The sequence below is a fragment of the Gopherus evgoodei genome, chromosome 4, assembly GCF_007399415.2.
Source record: "Gopherus evgoodei ecotype Sinaloan lineage chromosome 4, rGopEvg1_v1.p, whole genome shotgun sequence".
In the NCBI taxonomy this organism is placed as follows: Eukaryota; Metazoa; Chordata; order Testudines; family Testudinidae; genus Gopherus; species Gopherus evgoodei.
The window spans coordinates 36,087,548-36,109,289 of NC_044325.1; the positions used below are offsets into that span (position 1 = coordinate 36,087,548).

The 21,742-nt window shown below is 41.5% G+C and overlaps 1 protein-coding gene across 1 annotated transcript in view; it reads left to right on the forward strand.

Annotated features, from left to right (window-relative positions):
- Nucleotides 1-21,742, forward strand: part of KCNK10 (potassium two pore domain channel subfamily K member 10) — a 101,649-nt gene that overhangs the window by 48,271 nt on the left and 31,636 nt on the right. Inside the window, exons 3-4 of the mRNA XM_030558970.1 lie at nucleotides 13,015-13,132; nucleotides 15,876-16,036. Of these exons, the coding sequence (XP_030414830.1) occupies nucleotides 13,015-13,132; nucleotides 15,876-16,036 (279 nt within the window). The remainder of the gene's footprint in view (nucleotides 1-13,014; nucleotides 13,133-15,875; nucleotides 16,037-21,742) is intronic.

Below are 21,742 nucleotides of genomic sequence, written 5' to 3' on the forward strand. Positions count from 1 at the left end.
TGGCTGTAATTTCACATAGCTGAAACCCTAACAGATTAGAGATCATCTGACATTCTGTTAATTATACTTCCCAGTAGCTGAAAGGTCCAGCAAATTAAACTATGAATCACACAGAAGTTTATTCCCAGTTACATCCTCTGTTAGTTTAAGGATGTCTTCCTGAAATAAGTTGATCTATGGGGAACTCCAGAAGATGTGTGGGAGATTGCAGGTGATACCACAATGGGCCTGAGTGTCCTTTCACTTATCCCGAAGTAAGACCGGAAGAACTCCAATGGCCTATCGAGTTACACCTGTATAAAACCAAGATGAGAGGAGAACCAGGTCCATAGTCTCCACATGCTATCCCAGGCGTTCTAGTGCAGCTACTGGAGAAATGCATGCTGCGACAATGTCCTCTTGTCCTTAATCGTAGACAGATCATGTCCACATTGGGGACACAATCATTGACAGGGTGAGCAATGCATCATGGGTATGCATCCCACAGTGCAGTGTTGTGGGAAGGAAGAGCTGATCGCTGCATTTTTTGGGATTCTCTCACAGCCCCCCTCAGCTGCCGCATCATGAGTAGCTCTGTGAGCTCTCCATGTTGAGAGACGGCAAAGCAGCAAAGCAATCTGTCCCCCTCCCTCTGCAGCAGTCTGTTCCTCTGCTGCTGTGTTCCTAGTGCAAGGCAGAACAGGCGCATTCCAATGATTTGCTCTTTCTTTGTTCCCCAAAGGGAGCTGCACACAGATACTTCCTGTAGCTTTGAAAGAGCTACGCATGCCCGCAGAGCAGCAGAGATCAAAACACTGAGCACAGCAATCAGGACAGGCATTGTGGGATACTGGCAGAAGCCAGTTCTGTTGACAAAACAGTCAGCAGTGTCTTCACTGGCTCTCTGTCAACAATAAAGGGAGGGGAAAAGACAAAAGACTCTTGTAGAGATGGAAGTTTTTTGTCACCAAAACTGGATGTTTTTTGCAACAAAAGTTCCATTGCTGTGTGTATGCTCTTGCTGTTTTGTCACCAAAAGGCAGTTTTGGTGGCAAAATGTGCCAGTATAGATAAGCCCTTGGGTTGAAGATAAAAGTGAAAGCTCATAAAATGCACTTATTGCCTCAATGCTCGTGCTCATTCCATGTTGTTTTAAAATAAATTCATATAGTGAAATTGTAGCTGGAATGAAAGTCAAGTTTTGGAGGTCAGCAAAGGAGGGTCCGTCATACTTGCCCTACAGTACTTGGGTGAAAACCTGATCAATAACCCACTTTAATTGATGTCCATGTAGCCAGGATGTCATCCCTGGGCTTTTCTTCTGCCTAAGCATTGCAGTTTCTTGGTTGGGCATGATATCCATAGAACGCCATGCAACATGCCATCTCAGTAACCTTCAAGGAAAAGTCTGATTATGAATGGGGCCTTAGCTTGTCATTCTGTTTCAGTTTCATTTGGCTGCTCCCCTGGGGTTGCATGCTAGGAATTCATGAGACAGATTTATGAATCTTGAAATACGCAGTAGAGATGATGGAGAAGCTGATTGAGGTAAAAATACAGAATTTATATGGAAAAACTTGGGCTAATTAATTCCCACTCATGTAAGACCATCAGGAAACAACAATATTAATATTTGCACTTATGGCACCTTTCAACTAAGAATCACAAAGCACTTTACATGCACTGGACAAAATTACTGAGCTCTCTGGCTGTTCTGCCTGAGTGAAGACCCATTGATTTGGCCCATTGATTACTATTTTTAGTACAATGGGCCTGATTCTTACATACACTATGCTCCCTTATACTCTGTCAGTGTAAAGGGCCCTTAAAGTGTGTGTACATTTCATTTATGTTCACTTTAAGTTCCCTTTTCATGGCTAGAGCAGTATAAAAGCCCCTTAGTGTAAATGAGAAGCAGGCCTTATGCACGACAGGTGGTTTTTTTTTACTTTTTGTCCTAAATTGCTGTTTTGTACATTGTTAAACAGCTGCCACTTGCAACAAGGGTGGCAGAACTTCTCTGATGGGTCACATCATTCATAGCAGGATGACTCGGGCATCATCTTCATCTCCAGCACTCCTCCATTTCTCTTGACCTCCCTCATTGCTATGATGCAAGGTTATGCTCCTAACTTATAAAAATGCTACTACTTAGCTCTTGTATTGCACTTTTCAAGAGGAAAATGACTTGCCTAAGGTCACTGGCAGAGCCAGGAATAGAAGTCAGTTCTCTTGAGACTTAGTCCAGTGCTCTAGTCACTAGGTCACCGTACCTAGCATAGTGGCTAGTAGTCTTGGATGAAAGGGATTATTTTTCTTATTTGGTTAGAAAAAACCCAAGCAACCACATATATAGTAAATTTAAAATGTGTTTTTGTATTTCATAGAGAGAATTATAAGTATGATTGCACATAAGGCAAATAGATATTTTCCCTAATAGACCAGCTCTTGCATAGAGGCATTTTAAAGAAGTAGCTACTGTAGTTAGTATAAAACTAAAACTTCATTCATTTTAAAGTGTCAATCAACAAGTTTAGACTCAAAACTAGATGAAGGTTTGTAACTATCAGAGGAGTGAAGTTCTGGAACAGCCTTCCAAGGGGAGCAGTGGGGAGCAAAACCCCTAACTGGCACAAGACTGAGCGCAATACATTTATGGATGAGATGGTATGAAGGGACTGTCTACAGTGGCATGTGGCCCATCGGTAACTGCCAGTAGCAAAAATCCCAATGACTGGAGACAGGACACTAGATTGGGAGGGTCTGTGTTACTACAGAGAATTCTTTCCTGGTTATTTGCCTGGTGGGTCTTGCCAACATGCTCAGGGTCTAACTGATTACCGTATTTGGGGTCAAGAAGGAATTTTCTCCAGGGTCAGATTGGCAGACACCCTGGGGTTTTTCGCCTTCCTCTGCAGAATGGGGCCTGGGTCACTTGCAGCTATAAACTAGTGTAAATGGTGAATTCTCTGTAACTTGAAGTCTTTAAACTGTGATTTGAGGACTTCAGTAACTCAGCCACAGGTTAAGGGTCTATTTCAGGACTGGGTGGGGAGGTTCTGTGGCTTGCATTGTGCAGGAGGTCAGACTAGATGATCATGATGGTCCCTTCTGACCTTAGACTATGAGTAATCTATGCTGGGATTCTTGTTCTATTTAAGTATGTTTTTGTACGGGACTAAAGCTTCACAAGACAATTATATTGTCTTTATTATCTATTATTTAATGAAAGAACACTGCAAAATTCCACAGCTTTGTTCAGAGACTCCGAGCATCAAATCACTTGGGATGTATGATGTGGTTTACAATTTAGTAAAACTCTTCTGATGCTAATGTCTGAGGCTTAATCCCACTGCATATTTGGTCCTTGTCAGGTTGATATGATTTTCTTGCTCCCTAATAAAACAGTCAATGTCACATACTATCAGAAGCTATGAGGCATGAGGTTATCTCTGCTGTATAAGACAAAGCATGAAGTCATCATTAGGTCCGTAGACAGCACTATTACTATTATTTGGATGCATTCTTGATTTGGCCCATGAAAAGCAATCACTGAATTGAAGTTGATATTAACTGTTTTTCAGGCAAAAATTAGAGAGCATGGTAATTAATGTGGCCATAGCTCTAGAAGCTGAACTGACAATTAAGGATGTGGAATTCAAAGAAAGAATTTATATAGGAAATGTAGGAATGCAAGAGGAAAGCATTGTAGATTAAGTTGAAATGGTGTATTAATCTTCTACATATTATTTGTTTATGGAGTATCCAATGTGTGTTGGATGCTTTATGGGCAGAGACCAGGTCCTCATCCCTAAGGACTTAACATTTAAATAGAAACATAATAGGACAAGCAAATACAAAAGTAAAGGGAGCTGGTAGGTAAGTGAAGGACAAGGGTTACAATTATAAGGTCATGAGTTAGCTTTGATGATTCTATGCACATCCTGTTTCTTGTTATTTTGTTGGGTTGGTTAAGGTAGAGCTGGCAAACAAATAGATTGTATACAAAAATTGTTGGCAACTTAATGAGTCTTCAGAACATTATTGTAGGACTGGGAATAAAGGTGAATCTACAGCGAGCATCCCTTAACAATCACTGAAGGGAAAAAAAAAAACAAGGAGAGGAAGTCTAAAGAAGAGTTATTGTCTTCCTAATGAGAAGTCATTATAATAGAGAAACAAATGCAGCAGGAACATCCTTTTGTCTGTTTGATGATAGGAATCCATTTGGAGGAGAATGATTTTGAAGGAGGCAGGGATTATAAAGTTAAACACAATCCTTGTAAGGGATTTAATAGAACTGGAAAGGAAGGAAAAATATGGAAGAGTTTTATTTTTGACTTTCCCTTTTTTATTTATTTATTTATTTATTTTTTGGGGGCCAAATTTCTGCCCTTGGATATATTTGGGCTGATTCCACTGAATAACCCTCCAAATGCTCAAGAGGGTTTGTGTGTTGTATTTGTCCTCTGTTGATAAGGAAAACATTTTTTCTTTGCTTTGGACTCTTTTGAAGAAGCCAAAGGAGCTAGAACACTAGTTCAGCCAAATAATAGCACTTCCCTCCAAGGAACCCAAAACCAGTCCTCTTGACATCCCATTCTACTTATCCCTCACCCTCAAATCAGCAGTTCATAGCACCACCTCCCAGCTGTCCTGCTGCCTATGGGCTTGTATTCATTAGACTTTTTTTAAATCTCAAATTGATTGCCAATTAAATGAAGGCAGTTAACATATTTATAAAGGCTAGTGTGCACAAACACGTGTACGGATGTTTGTAGCCTGGATCAAATGTTGGTGTGGCACAGGAATACTGTAGCGATGAGTGTCACAGAAATGCAATAAATAAATCTTCCCAGAGTTTTCCCACATAATAATAACAGGAAAAGAAAACCAAATATCAATAATGATTAGACTGCATAGTAGATCCAGGTAATTGTGTAAGGCACCCCTGGAACAGTGATCAACAGGGTATAAACAGGATATAAATAGAGGGCAATCTGTGTCAATCCGTATGCCTCATCAGAGCCACTTACAATACAGGATGATAGAAAAGTGAGTATGCAGCCTGCAAGGGGATGTGGTGTGTGCTATTATGAAAATGAAACCAAGGAAAGAACTAGGATATTTAACATACCAGCAGAACTGCTAAAAGTGATTGATGACTGTGGTATTGATCTCTTGTGGAAAAAATTGCAATGATGTATGGATGACTAGAAATTGGCCAGACAACTGGATGAAGGAAATCTTTCTGCCCTCATCAAAGAACACGAATATAACAGAGTACCATACCTTCAGACCATGTCCTTGATATCATACATGAGTAAAGTATTGCTCTGCATAATTCAGGGTGGCATGAAATGAATTATAGAAGCACCACCACTACCACCAGCTGGTTTCAGAGAGGGACAAAACACACATGATTAAATCATGACTATCTGTGTCAGGTGCTATGAGTCTTGAATCCAGGCCCAGAGGGTGGCCAAACAAGAGCCTTCCCCTCTGCTTTACCCCACAGCAAGGCCAGATGAAGGAACTGTAGCTAATACCTCACTTCTAGAGGCTACACCTGGTGACTCAGCAGGGTCAGGTGACTAGCAGCAGGCTGCCGATTGGATACCATCATGCACAAAGCTTCCTGTTTTTGTCCCACTGTTTGCCTTAGAAACTAGTTGCTAGGCCTGCTGCTGACTAGACCCCTGAGACCAAATTCCTATCTTCTTGTCTGGTTCCCGCTCTTTGCTCCTGTTACCACAGCTTTATCTTGTACTTGGTTCCTGCTTCCTAATGCTAATTCTAGCAACTGACTCCAGTTTGACCCCTGGTGTTACTTCTGTCTCTGATTGTGGCTTAATTCTTGGCGTGTCTACTGACTCTGACATTGGCACTGACCCCTGGTTTGTCTTCTCACTGTGTCTTCGACCTTTGATGTGACTTCTGATAGTGACCCTGACTCTGTCCCTGTCTCTGACCAGTGGGGCAGAGCAACCTATTACGGGCAGTGACAATCTGTCATATCACTGAAAAATGTAGAGAGTATAATTGCCCCATTAGTTATGTTTCGTTGACTCTTTCAAATCATCTGATCCCTCAGACATGACCATCTCTAGGAGATACTAGCAGATGTGGCGATTCTAAACATTTAATAGAACTCATCAAAATTCTCTGCTGTCAACAATAGAGTACATTGTGAACAGCAGCAGGTGACAGTGAATGGTTTTGGGCCAGGTGTGGGACAAGGCTGTGCTTTGTACCTAGGCCTTTTCAACACACATGGAGAATTTATCATGTGACAAGCCTTGGAAGGTTTTTATAAAGTGAATGGAGCTGGGGTTTCCTTTGGTGGACACCTCTAAACTGGCCTCAGATTTGCTGAGGATGTGACACTTTTTTTGCTACAACCATTGATGCAATGCAGTGAATGTTGAAGTCTGTAAAAACAGTTAGGATATGGACTAGCCCTGAACGTGGAAAAAAAATGCATGTACATTGACACAATCAATAACAATGGAATGAAAGTAGACATCACAATCAATGGTTAAGCTGTAGGGGAGGTATATGAAGACTAGGGATGGCTTGCCCAGCCATGGCCTCCTTTTCGAAAGTATGGAAAAACTGTGACAGCTGGAAATGTATGAAGGTTTGACTGATGAAAAGCTTCTTCTTTTTCCATAGTGACTTAGGGATGTGAATTCTGGGAAACTAATGCTGCTGAGAAGAGGAAATGTGAAGCCTTTGAGATATGCTGCTGGGGAACTTTTGCATATCTTCTGGATGGGAAAGATGATGAACACTTAGATTAGAAATATTATTGGAGAGACATAGACTCTGCTCTTGGAAATCAACAGACACAAACTTAAGTACTTTGGTCACATGATCAGGCATAGAGATGGAAATAACTTTCTCAAAGTTGTCATGGAATGAATAGTGGTGGATCATCATAGTAGGGGATGGCCAGTGAAGAGATGGATAGAAGGTGTGCAGTATATCAGTGGGAGGTCAGCTGCAAAGTTAGTGATGGATCAAAAAGACTTCTGAAAATTCTTCTATGAGGTCACCAGGATTTAGACATGAATAAATGGACTTTACTTATTCTTTTGCAGGTAAGGAAACTGAAGTACAGATAGGTTAAATTAGTATCCCAAGCAAAAAACTGCACCCAGTTCTCCTAATGTCCAGCCCTGTGCTCTAAACACTTGATAGTGAATCCTATCTAATATCCATCACCACTCTTAAAATTCATAGGCTATGTGAGAAAAAGCTATTTCAGTTACCCTTCCAGCCATTGCATTCCCATATAATTGTAACATAAGCCAGGTTGCTGAGTGAGGTCACCCCATCACCACCACATCAGTTGTGCCCTTGAACAGCTTTTGCTGTTGTATGTATCTGAATTTCTGTAAAGACACAGCTGTGCCAAATATCTTAGTCCTGAAATGCCTTAGTCTTTGTCTTGAAATGTCTCTTCTGATTTTGGAGAAGTGCTTTGTACTGGTGCCTTATAAGCCAGGAGTAAAAAGCATAATTCCACAAGGACCTGGAGCCAAGATTAGATCTGTGAATAAATGGTAAATGTTTTTCTGTAAAATTATGTGTGAATATTTTCAGCTTTGTTGCAGGCATTTTCCTCCCCCTCTAATTTGGCTTTTGAGCAAAAGTTTTGATCACATGGAATATTTGCACTGAAAAAAATGAACATTGAAAATTTGAACATCTAAGCCATCTACCAGTCTGAAAGGGTCTATTTTCAAATGAAAAGTCACTGAAGACTGATACCTTTATTTTGCCAACATGGGACCTTTTTTCAAGTCTATAAGAAATTATTAAGAGAAACTCTTTTACTGTATGAGTACTTTCTTTAGAGGTAGAAAATGATTACAAAAAACATAAATGTTTTAAATGGAGTTAAAAGACTTAAATGGCTTGGATTCTGGGTACTTTGGGGACCCACTCTTACTTTGTGGGACACTACAGCAAATGAGATCCATTTGAGCTAGAATCCTTAGTTTAAATGGGAATGGGGTGCTGACAGAGCCTTCTTAGTGAGGGGCCAGGACCGGCTCACAACATTTTGGCACCTGAGGCGGGGAGCTCAAATGGTGCTTCCATGCCCCCTCGCTTGGGTCAAAACTTTGAAAGGTCTCAATTCTGCTTTCTTTCTGTTCTACTCCTCTCATGGTACTGCTCTGCTACCTACCCCAATAAAGGAAAACTAACAACTTAAAATGACTTGTTCAAAAATTTTAAGTAACACTTAACTTTCAAACTCCTGAACAGCAAATGTAACTTTTCTTGTCTGCATAGTAAACACTGGCATTTTTATCTGTTTGAATAATCAAAGTGGTGCTTTCTGTGCCTTCTTCACTGCAAAGATTGCAGACCTGCTCAGGTTCCACAGTCTGGGCCAGCTCATGCTCTATTGAGATGGTTGCAAGGTCGACCGGCTTCTGTGTCATTGTGGAGTGTAGATGTGTTTTTATTAACCTCAGCTTGGAGAAGCTGCGTTCTCCACTGGCAACTGTTACAGGAAGTGTTAGAAGTATGCGCAGAGCAACAAAAGCATTTGAAAAGAGGGTGGTCATCTTATTTGTGCACATATATTCCAGAACAGCCTTTGGAGTTGATCCTGCTGAAATGTATCTTGAAAGGGCTTTCAGTTCATCACCTAAATCACTCGCATCAATAGCACTCATGTCATCATGTGACACTGTCTCTAATGCCCTGCATTGCTGGTGTAGGTCTTCTTCAGGTATAGTGAGGAGTTTTGGAATATCATACAACATCCCAAATATACTGCTGTGTTCCTTGAGCTGCATGAAATGTTCTTCAGCAGACTGTATTGCACAGTCTAGCACCTGGTTAAAGAATTCAACTTTTAATTGTTGTTTGGGGTATCTTACAGGATTATCCTGTGCCTCGTAATCAAAATGTCTTCTTCTTCAGTGATTCTTGTATTCTTGAATGGGTGGGAATATAGCTTCAGTGTGAAGTACCTCTGCCAACTTCTGTGCACTCTTCAGAACATTTTGAAATCCCTCATCTGACTGGTAAGACTGTAGGCACGACTTCGCTTTGTCCAGTTGTTCCATTGCTCTACATATATCAAGGTGAACACCTTGTAGTCTCTTGCTTACAACATTTATTTCAAACAGTATGTCATGCCACAACACTAAGCCACACAGAAATTTGAAGTTATGTATGTTTCTGGTGATTCCATTTCCCTCTGCCACTGTTCTCCTATGAACAGTTCCTGTCATAGCATTATCCTCCATAATGGCAACTATGGCATCATCTGTCTTCCCAATTTGGTGTTTGATAGGCTTTATCGCCTGCACTTGACTTTCCCATCATGTGGCACTCAGTGGTTTTGTTACCTGGGGTTCTTTCAACCCAAAGTTCTTGATAACTTTTAGTCTGTGCGAGGAGGTGTCAGGAAATAAATCAGGGGAGACACAGCTGTCCAGCCGATAGATGGCTGGCACAAACAGGACAACACAAGAGTGCTTTCACTTAAAGCTAAACTTTACTAGTCTCAAGCACTTACACGTGTCCACAACAAGATTAGTAAAACACCCCCAACCCTCAATAATTACCGAAGCTGAGTGTGGATCTCGAGTGGCACAGTGGCAGCCCGACTGCTGGTGGGGAGCACATGATGCATCCAGAGGGAGAGACCAGTCCCAAAGAGTCCCCAAATGAGTCCCACTATCTCAAGCTTTTTCCCCTTATTTATACATTAGTAATAGAATGACATGTCTCTTAAAGAAACCTTGTTAAATAAGAATTTCAATGATCAAGCAAGAAGTTCCTTCTGATTATTGATTAACCAGGTGTGGGTTTTTCCAGAGTCTGGAGCCTTGAGACCCCAACAGACATTCCTGAGGGTACATCCTGCTCTTTTAAAATGCATGTATCAGCAACTTCAATACAATTCTTATCAGGAAGAATGCTGGGTCAAGCTGCCCTTGCTGTGACACCCAAAACCCCCTGCTTTGGTCAAGCTGAGAGTGCTGAATGGCCAATTTACAGCTTGCTGACTAGGCTGCCTTTAACAATAAGCCATAGTGGTTTCAAGTACTTTACTGGTTTGCCTAAGTCTCCCCGTCCAGTTTCAGTGTCAGAGAGGACAAAAGTCAAACAGAAGATTGTGGCAGATCTGAAGTCAGCAAGATATTACTCTGTTATTCTGGACTGCACACCTGACGTCAGCCATACAGAACAAAATGACTTTAATGGTGCCTTTTGTAACAGCAACAGAACCTAGTGAAAATGTCCCTGTAATGGCGACTGTCAGAGAGCATTTCTATAATTTATTGACATTGATGATACTACAGGAGCTGGTATGACAAATGTGCTTCTTAAGAAGCTGGAAGATATGGGAATTGCAATAGCTGACACGAGAGATCAGGGCTACGATAATGGTGCGAACATAAGAAAGAACAGAGGAGTGCAGACATGGATCCAAGAGTTAAACCCTTGAGCTTTTTTTGTTGCATGCAGTTCTCATTCATTGAACTTGGTGGTCAGTTAAGTCACCAAAATAAATATCGGAGATTATATTTAGAGGGAGATGCAAATCAGAGGGGAAAGAGATTGGAGAGAGTCCCAGTGAGAGCAGATAACAGCAACATGGAGTGGGAAAGGAGAACAGAGTCTAATGGGGCTCCAAAGAGAACAAATGGGAAGAGATAAGAGGGAGGAGATGAAAGTGGCAGGAGGGGGAGAGGAAAAGCTTGATCCCCTCACTATGATCCAGCTGGGGATGATTCATGATAGCGAGCATTTGAGAAGCAGAGATTGTGGTGTGAAAGCACAGACTGTGACAGAGTAGAGGGATGTAGGTTACTGTGTGTCCCAGGCAATGGAAAGCGTGAGAGATGAAGGAGTTGTGAATAGTGGTGATCTCTTCAGAGATGGAACAAACATTCCAGAAAGAGAATGGGAGAGACTGCCAAGAGGCAGAGGTGGGATCTGCCAACGGAGGTGCCAGTGGGGCAGATGTGAGGTCAGACACAGGTACAGATGGGGCAGGGAGGGAAGGAAGGTTTCAGTTGGGTGGTGTTACTGGATTTGTTAAAAACAAGAAGCACTGGAGTTATAGTTTAAATGTATCAGTCCAGGTATTTCCCTGCTACATGAGTAGACTTCACACCTCAGTAACCCCCAGATGCTAAATGTCCTCTAGAGTTGTGAGTATCCCCTCATGCTACATGAAATCACATAATTGAACTGATATATAAATATGCAGAGACAAGAGTAATCTGAAGGGAGTTTCTGTGTTAACCTCCACTGCAATTATAATCCAATCCCAGTCCTACAGCCAGACCACTTGCACACTTTTTATTGGCATGGCATGGAGAACGATCCAATGACCATGCATGAAAAGCTCCATACTGCTCGTGTTTATGTGCAACACTGCCATCTACAGAATGGGATCATTATATCAGATGGCAGATACCTGTGCTATTAGGACAGGAGGATCTATCACCACTAGTACTGTGAAATCCCAGGGGTCCATGGTGTGCATTATAGTGGCAACTGGGAAGTCCTAGGTGGTCACAGATTTGTTTCAATATATTTATGAATATATGAAGGAGTCCTTTTTGTTTGTTTCAAATTAGGTATTCTGTATTTTATTTGGTATCTGATATTAACAACTTAATGTAATTTATTTAATTGCCCGATAATTAAAACCCTTGTGTCATAAACAGATAGCTAAGGGTTAATGTTCTTTTACCTGGAAAGGAGTAACCTGAAACACCTGACCAGAGGACCAATCAGGAAACAAGACTTTTTCAAATCTGGGTGGAGGGAAGTTTGTGTCTGAGTTCTTTGTTTTTGTCTTCTGCCTGTACTCTCTCTCGGCTATGAGAGGATTTCTGTCTCCTGCTTTCTAATCTTCTGTTTCCCAGTTGTAAGTACAGAAAGGACAGTGGTTTATATGTTTTTTTTTTGTATTTACATGTGTGTAGTTGCTGGAGTGTTTTGAATTGTATTCTTTTTGAATAAGGCTGTTTATTCATATTTCTTTTAAGCAATTGACCCTGTGTTTGTCACCTTAATACAGAGAGACCATTTTTATGTATTTTTTCTTTCTTTTTACATAAAGCTTTCTTTTAAGACCTGTTGGAGTTTTTCTTTGGTGGGGAACTCCAGGGAACTGAGTCTGTAGCTCACAGGGAATTGGTGGGAGGAAGAAGTCAGGGGGAAATCTGTGTGTGTCAGATTTACTAGCCTGACTTTGCATTCCCTCTGGGTGAAGAGGGAAGTACTTGTGTTTCCAGGACTGGAAACAGGGAGGGTGGCGTCCCTCTGTTTAGATTCACGGAGCTTGCTTCTGTGTATCTCTCCAGGAACCCAGGGAGGGAACACCTGGAAGGGAGAAGGGAAGGGAAATGGTTTATTCCCCTTTGTTGTGAGACTCAAGGAATTTGGGTCTTGGGGTCCCCAGGGAAGGTTTTTGGGGGGACCAGAGTGCCCCAAAACACTCTAATTTTTTGGGTGGTGGCAGCTTTACCAGGTCCAAGCTGGTAACTAAGCTTGGAGGTTTTCATGCTAACCCCCATATTTTGGACGCTAAGGTCCAAATCTGGGAATAGGTTATGACACCTTGACTGACTATATTCAGTTGACTCAATTAGCATTATTTCTATTTACCACCTTCACTGTCTCATTTAGCATCCATCTCATCCCCGTACACCATTAGAGAGCCTTTTCCTCTGCAGCTTCTGCCTCTGGAACAGCATTTCTGCATCTCTGCTGTATCAATTCTCCATTTGATTTCAAGCCTCATTGCATTTTTCCTCACTTGTCTGTGCCTCTTCACTTTTCTTCCCCTTTGATATTTATTATTGAATTCTGTATAATACATTGGGGGTTCAATTTGTATGGAGGATGCTACTGTACTTAGAGCATCAATGACAAAATTCAGATCCATGCTTCCCCACTGGTGTGTGGAGTTGGGGTTCCTGTCTATAACTGTACCATATTTGAGAAGGCTCTTTGCAGGCTGACTTGTTATCTCTTTCCTTGCAGCATGCCATTGATGCAGATAACGCAGGAGTCAGTCCCATAGGAAACTCTTCTAACAACAGCAGTCACTGGGACCTTGGAAGTGCCTTTTTCTTTGCTGGAACAGTCATCACAACCATAGGTATCTTTATATTTTAAGGGAGATGGTGACATTGAGAAGTGGAGAACAAAATAAGATTCATTAGATCTCAGAGAGACAGGCAAAGTAGCAGAACTGCACTTTTGAGGGTGCTTTGACTGTATCCTTATGTGGTGTATCTGACACTAAGCTGTGGGGTGCACATCAGGAATTATTTATATAATGAGAGTCCAAGAAAGCAAGACTGAACCGGAAAGCAAGTAATACAGAAATTTTCACAGTTCTGTAACCCTGATACTATTAGTACAGGTGGTTGCCTACTTGGCCATGGCTACGCAAGCCAATTCTGTCTTTGAAGGTCAAGCACAAGAGCCAGATACTTCACATAAAGCTGCAAGAAACTCTGCAGTCATCACTAATGGAATAACTTTCCCACAAGGGTAATTTCTTCCTAACCACATCAATCAGTGGTTGTTATATGCCCTGAAACATGAGGGTTTATATCCCTCATTAATTTTTCAAATCCTAGCTATTTTAACCGGGATTATACTCAGTGTCCATATAAATGTCTAATCCTTCTTAAAATCTAAGCTTTTGGCCTCAATGATACCTGGTGGCAATGAGTTCCTCAAGTTAATTATGCGTTGTGGAAAGATAACTTTTTTTTACCAGATTTTAAATAGTTGTTTTTAAATATCACTGATTGTTTTCTTGTTCCTGAATTATGTGAAAAGCTAAATAGGAGTGCCAAATTCACCTTTTCTATGCCACTAATATTTGTATTAATCTGTCAGGTTCCTTCTTACTTGTATCCTCCTAACTAGCCTCAATCTTTTCAATCTCTCTATTTATGAATGAAATCTTTCTTTATCCCTCTAATGAATTTTGTCAGCTCTCTCTGTACTACTCCCCCTGAGGACACTTAATCGATGATCTTTGCCTTTACCAGTAGCTTATATTTCTGTGGAAAGTCAGTAACTGAGGTGTTACTCATATGGATTCATTTTTATATGAAAACATATTTGGAAACTTCATAAATGGCATATTACATTTCATAGCCCTGATTTAGAAAAGCATTTAAGCATATATTTAGGCTCTGTTGACTTCAGTAGGATTTAAGTACATGCTTAAAGTCAAGCATGTACTTAAGTGATCTTCCTGAACAGGGATACATTCCTGAATCAGGCTCTGTTGATTGCATCAATTAGGGTCTTGGTTATGAAAATCAGTACCAGGATTTATCTGTTAGAATGTTGAATCTAGTCTGATTTTTCCTTTATATTTTTAAATAACTCATTTGTAGGTGTGTGCTAATTTTCGGAGTAGTCAAGCAATAAACCACTATAATGAAAGAGTTTTAATGGAGACCCCAAAATAATCTTAACTGTAATGGTGCGGGTGTTACAGTTATAATTCTTGTTTCTTCTCTTTAATGGTAACCCTGCTTCCCAAATAGAGACATAATGGTCACTGAAATCATATACATTATATAGAGGCACATGGAGAATTGGGAAAAAGGAGGTGTCTGTGCAAACTGCAGTGGCTGTAGGTGTTTCACTAGTTTGCACAGAGGCATTATTGTTCTTCCTCCCCTAGGGGAAATGCACTCACTGTCAGCCCTGGCTACACTTTTAGAAACATCACAGTGTGTTCTCTGCACACACAATGCTCCTGGCACTTTGCATGGGCTAAGGGGACAAGTCCTTCCCTTGCTTTCCTGGCACTCCTCTCTAGATAGTCCAATACTTCTGCCAGGAGTAGCCTTGCACAGTCCCCTTGCACTCTGGCTGCAGAAAGATTGTGGGAACCTTTGGGCAAGGGGCTTCCTGCACTTTGCAGCAGTTGACAAGAAAGTTGCTCTCTATAGAAAACTGTATCCCCAAGGACTCCTACACTGACAATGAAAACCTTATGTCTATGCAAGAATCTCAGACACTTGGATGGAGTTCTGAGGTTTGGAACCAGAACTGAAACCCAAACCAAACTTACCCAAAGGTGTTCAGACTGAACACAGAAGAGGTAATTATGTGTTAATTAGTGTTTGTGCTCTGTTGAGGCAGCTCTGTGAGTTACTTTAACAATAAGCAACATGAAGACATATAGGAGTCTTTATTACCGTGTTAACAATGCTATTTAAATGTAAATAATCTCCAGAGGGAATTCTCAAAGAGCTGCTTGTGAGAGCCCATTAAAAATCATGAAAAATAAAACTTAGGCTTTTTTATTATTAAATTGAAAAGAAGAGTGAACAAAAGGAGTCCTTGAAGCCTCATGTTAGCACAGCAGCAAGGACTGGAAATGGCGATTCCTATAATCTGCGATAAAGAGCCTATGTAATTCAGAGCTGAAAACTGGGAATGAGAATATTCAGGTGAGTCATCCTCCCATCAGGATGCAATTGACAGAGTTCAAATGCAGCAGCAGCATGGAAGAGATAGGCTAGGGCTCTAATCTAAAGGTTTCCTGTAGCGTATTGTGCAGCTGCCATGCTGAGTAAAAGTAGCCCAGTTACTCAAACAACAGCTTTAATTAGGAAGATGAATTCAGAGAGAAATAGTAGTAACTGAGGGTTACATGTGAATAACTAATGCTGGTTTCCAGTGGGTACCACTACAAAGGCTGGACTGACTGACTATTGTTCAATGGGTGTAATGTGGTAGAGAGCATGTAAGGAACCTTCCTCTTCTTGCTCAGAAACCATTTGCAGACTGGGTGTGGCATATAGGTACCTGCACAAGAGGCCATGTCTGAACTGTGAAGTTATGATGATAATTTTTCTCTCCAGGGTATGGGAACATCGCCCCAAGCACTGAAGGAGGCAAAATTTTCTGCATTTTGTATGCCATCTTTGGGATTCCACTCTTTGGCTTCTTGCTGGCTGGAATTGGAGATCAACTAGGAACCATCTTTGGGAAAAGTATCACAAGAGTGGAGAAAGTTTTCCGAGTAAGTTCATGGTTAAAAGTCTTTGCTGGTGTGGCCTGACTGGTTTAATCTCAAGTGCTATTAACATTACAGAGGATCTTAGAAAGTTTTGCATGTTGGGCACAAATATCTTTAATTGCATAGCTTGTTTGTGTGATCTGCATTTCCTGCATTGAAAATGAAGACAAAGTGATACAGATTCTGTGGGACCTGGTATACAGAATAACCCTCAGTTGCATCAGTACTGAAAACAGAAAGATTTGGAAAGCTTGATTTCTGGGGTGAACTATATAGAACTCAGGGAGAGAGGTAGCTGAAAGGTATCTATGTAGAGAATAGAAAACATATGGGGCCAGATCCATAGTTGCTATAAATTAGCATAGCTCCCCTGGCTGTGATGGAGCCAGTTGAGGATCTGGTCCATAGTTCTCCCCTTCTCTATGGCTTTTATCACATTTGGCTACTACTTAAACATTTAATACCAATTTCTAATTATACAAAATGTTCTGAAGCTGAACAGACCAAGTGCAGTGACCCCCAACTTAGTATCCCTGGTGTGGTTCATTCTGTTATATTACATCCCGCATGGAAGTACATCAAACACTTCACCTGGGAGTGATATCACAGCGCTGGCTAATGCTGCTTTGCTAACATGGTGGATTCACTTCAAGGATTCCCCTTTTAGATGCAGGACTTCCAGGAATGATGTGACCATATCGTAGTTCCTTGGTATGTGGCATAACTGGAGGTAAGTCCTGTCTGGGGGATGGGGTAGATGAAGGGTTATCCAGGCTGACTATTTTGATAAGCCTCCATTTCTAAAACATTCCCACAGATACAAGGCAAAAATACTGATTTTGGAACTAAAGTAATTGAGCATTAGACTGGAGTATGAGTAATTTCTCCGATTAAACTACCTGTAAAAAGTCCCTGTCCACACCTTAGGAATATCTTTTGGCCTCCATTTTGAAAAATGACTTGTGATTTTGGATGACTCAATTTTTACATGCCTGACTAGAGACAGCTTGAAAAGGCCTGATTTTCAGAAACTGCTGAGCTTCTACTTTCTGAAAATTTGATCCCTTGAAGATGTCTTAAGTTGGGAACCCAAAAATTAAGGGACCCAAAATTGCTTGTCACTTTAGAAAATTTAGGTCATATTTTCTATTGCATAGAATTTACTTCAAATCATTCCTGGGAGAATTCCAGTGTGGTTCTTCCAGGGAGAAATCTTACCAGTGGGTAAGATATGGATTTGGGAATCTGGAAACCTTGGCTTTATTCCCAGCTCTGCCATAGACTTGCAGGGTGATCTTGGACAGAATCCTTAAACTTTCAGCATCTCAGTTTCACTCTCTGTAAATATGATAATTATATGTACCTATCTTTTAGAATTACTTTGCTATCTAAAGCTGAATGGAATTGCTGCTACTGCCTTTGAAGTATTGTTCTCACACCCCACCACAGTACCTTTTCCTATTCTTGATTTGATGCCTTTTCTCCTTGTTTCTCTCTTTCCCCAAACCATCCCCCCCTCCCGTTGGTATTTGCACCCTTCTAAAACCTTGCATTGCAGAGCTACACAGATTTAATCTTCATACATTTTTCCCCAAATTCATCATTTCATCTGATTAATCATTTTTGTTGCTTTTGGTCTGACGTCCTTCAAATTTGTCTACATCTGTGTGGTGCCGAGATGGGACAGCTGAGTACAGTGTTCTAAGTGGAGTTGTATAGTTCCCAGACATCCCAATAACATCTAGATAGACTAGTCTGAGGAGTCACCTGACAGCAAAACTGACATTTCATGTTACCAGGCATTCTGAAGCTGTAGCCAAAAGAGTGGGCAGAACAGAGATGAGGGAGAATTTAGCTCAGCCTAGAAACTCTTAAAATATTTTTCCCCTCCTTAATGGCAAAGTAACTGTAGATCTCAAATGCTTAACTAACTTAGGGCTTGTATTCCTCCCAGTACACCCCTTGAGTAAATGAGTGGTGCGCTGCTGAGCTCTGTTGGTGATGTGATCCTCTCAACACTGTAGTTGTGTCATAACCTAGTCCCAGATTTGGACCTTAGCGTCCAAAATATGGGGGTTAGCATGAAAACCTCCAAGCTTAGTTACCAGCTTGAACCTGGTAAAGCTGCCACCACCCAAAAAATTAGAGTGTTTTGGGGCACTCTGGTCCCCCCAAAAACCTTCCCTGGGGACCCCAAGACCCAAATCCCTTGAGTCTCACAACAAAGGGAAATAAACCATTTCCCTTCCCCCCCTCCAGGTGTTTCGTCCCTGGGTTCCTGGAGAGATACACAGAAGCAAGCTCCATTAATCTAAACAGAGGGATTCCACCCTCTCTATTTCCAGTCCTGGAAACAGAAGCACTTCCCTCTTTACCCAGAGGGTATGCAAAGTCAGGCTAGTAAATCTAACACACACAGATTTCCCCCTGACTTCTTCCTCCCACCAATTCCCTGGTGAGCACAGACTCAATTCCCTGGAGTTCCCCACTAAAGAAACAGGTCTTAAAGAGAAAGCTTTATGTAGAAAGAAAAAAAATACATAAAAATGGTCTCTCTGTATTAAGGTGACAAATACAGGGTTAATTGCTTAAAAGAAATATGAATAAACAGCCTTATTCAAAAAGAATACAATTCAAAACACTCCAGCAACTACACACATGTAAATACAAAAAAACCATATAAATCACTATCTGATCTTTTGTACTTACAACTTACAACTGGGAATCAGAAGATTAGAAAGGAAGGAAACAGAGATCCTCTCATAGCCGAGAGAGAGATAGGCACAAGACCAAGAACAAAGGACTCAGACACAAACTTCCCTCCACCCAGATTTGAAAAAGTCTTGTTTCCTGATTGGTCCTCTGGTCAGGTGTTTCAGGTTACTTCTTTCCAGGTGTAAGAGACATTAACCCTTAGCTATCTGTTTATGACAAGTTGCTACTGCAGTCTAGGGCTACAGTAGCCCTCGGCTTCTTCTGTTCACCATCCTCTGCAAAGAGAAAGGATGGAGGAGCTGTGTATTCATGGATGCATTGGCTCCACCCCTCAGTGCTCCCTCAGCATCCCTCAGGCATCAGTGTGCTAGGATCCCCCCCTACAATTGTGCTCCAATGTGTGTGAGTTTGCATGGTTTCCCTGAATCCTGCTTCCATTCCCTGTGCAGTGGAACTGCACTGGTTCACCTGGATGTCGGTTGTTTTGTGGCTGTGTAGATTGCTGGGGAGGGTGACAAGATTTATGTGCAGTGCAGAGTTCTTATCATCCAATTCCTTCTTTTAACAATCCTGTTGCTCATTGCAGCATTACCATGAACAGCCACCCCATACCATGTGGCAGGCAGTTCACCTCTGACATCCTGAACATATCTGGAAAGGTAAAAAAAGGCTTCCTTCCCGAGGAGTCACACTAGCACAGTTCAGTTGTCTGACAAGACCTGGGCATCCTCACAAAATCTCATTTAGATCTCAGCATAGATTAGAACCTGAGAACACCACATTTCCCTCACACACTAAACAGCCCATGTGCACTGCACTTAAAATCATTTCAAGAACAGTTCATACTACAGGCTGGGGATGGAGGGAAGAAGAGAGCTGCTCTTATGAAATGTGCACAACGCCTACATTATTGACAGAGCATTTCGGCAGAGGAGTTGGATGCGTGCCACTCTTCAGCTGGTATTTCAAGAGCAATTTTGGCACTACATCTGAACGTATAAATAGTCACCAAAACAGCCATTCATTTGCTTGCAATGTATAAACTTGTTGATTCCTCTTCAAGGGCCTTAATTATCCTTTAACAGCACATTCAGTTTGGGTTTGACAGGGAAGTCAATGAAGGTTAAAAAAAAAAAGGGCTAAATTTTCCTCTGCTGTATGGGTGCACTGCTGAGCAGAGGGATATAGGGAGCCTCTTCTCCCCTATACAGGCAGCAAGGCAGGATCTCTCCTTAGTGCTGGAAAGCACTAAGTGGTGGCACCTGGCTGCTGGGCCAATCTCTGCAGCAGGGCTGGCTCCAGGGTTTTTGCAGCCCCAAGCAGTAAAAAGAAAAAAAAAAAAAGGCCGTAATCTGCAGCTCTACTGCCGCCACTTCAGTCTTCGGTGGCAATTCAGCGGGTGGTCCTTCCCTCCGAGAGGGACTGAGGGACCCGCCGCCAAATTGCCGCCGAAGACCCGGACGTGCTGCACCTTCCCCTTGGCCGCCCCAAGCAGCTGCTTGCTGGGCTGGTGCCGGCCCTCCTCTGCAGCCTCAGGAGGTGTGGTCTGCTGGAAAAGGGCTGTTTCCAGGCCTACCACCCAACTGGTGTGTATGCTGTAGTCACTAGCATTCTTAAGCAGGGTCACCTGCTGCTGCTTCAAACCAGTATTAAAATGCACCCTGTGTAATCACCTCCCAAGCCCATCTGAGGGAATCCTGGATAAATATGATTTCTAGTAATGAAGGTAATAACAATAATCCCTTTTATCTGACAGTGCTTTCTAGGCACTTCAGAAACTGACTTTGAGTCAAGGTGGCCATAAGCTTAATAAAAACACTCATACATTCGTAAAGCATTCTGTGCACAGCCCAAGGTTGCTTCTGCAATAAACTACAGTGATTTAAGAATCCTTAGCATTAAAACCAAACCATTTTCTTTCAGTTTTTTCCTATATACACACATAGACTATGAGCTACTAAAAGTAGAAGGAAATTATTCGACCGTTTGCCTTCTATGGAATGTACCCCTTGCCATTATCATAAGGTTAATTTAGGGCAAACTAAATAGTTATCTAATTCAGATCTTTAAAGACAGTTTAGAATCAAAGCTGAAAGAAGATCTGATGAGTATATTGGAGTAAACCTACTCTCAGTCTTAAAATTCAGTAAAAGAACATTAACATCCATGAGCTGTGTTATGCCTCTAAGGCAGTGGTTTCTTAATCCTTTTTCATTTGTGGACCTCTAAAATGTTTTGAATGGAGATGTGGACCCCTTTGGAAATCTATTGTCTGTGTAGTTGAATTTTATTCAGTCAGTTTTCAGTCTAAGTCTTTCATGGACATTTTAGACATGGTCTGTGGACCCCCAGGCATCTGCAGAGTCGCAGACCTCAGGTGAGTGGCATAGCACTGCATTCGGAGAGGTGCAGTGGTCCACTGCCCCAGATTGAACTCTGGGACATATTATATATAGGCAAACTGTTCCTGACTGAAGTGGAGGGACTTAACAGATCTAATACATCTGTTATTTGTCCTTCAAGGTTTCAACTTTGATATGCCCTTTTGATCTTCCCTTTTGAAGTCTAACATTGGCCTTAAAGTTCTTTGAAAGTAGCATTCACTATTATTCTCTAAACAATAGTAGGTTTAACACAGGGTTGCTCAAACATCTTGTCTGCACTTCCATTGAACTTTGGAATAACCCCATGAAAAGTACCTCCTAGTAAACAAATAAGAAAAAATCATACTAAAAACCCAATGAACTCCTTTCTTCTACTGTTTTCTAAACAGATAGCATTTACTTCACTTTCTGTGAACTTGTTTCTTCTTTGTCTTCCTGGGTACATCAGATCTGTTCTTCTTGCTCCACTCTCCCTACTCCCACTGCCTCAGCTTCCCTGTCAGTAGAGATCTGTGGCCACTTTGAACTCATTTTCTATAGTATAACTCTTTAGTACTCTCAAGAGTAGAAAATGAGGTAAAAGTGATTGCTGGAGCAGACACTACTACAG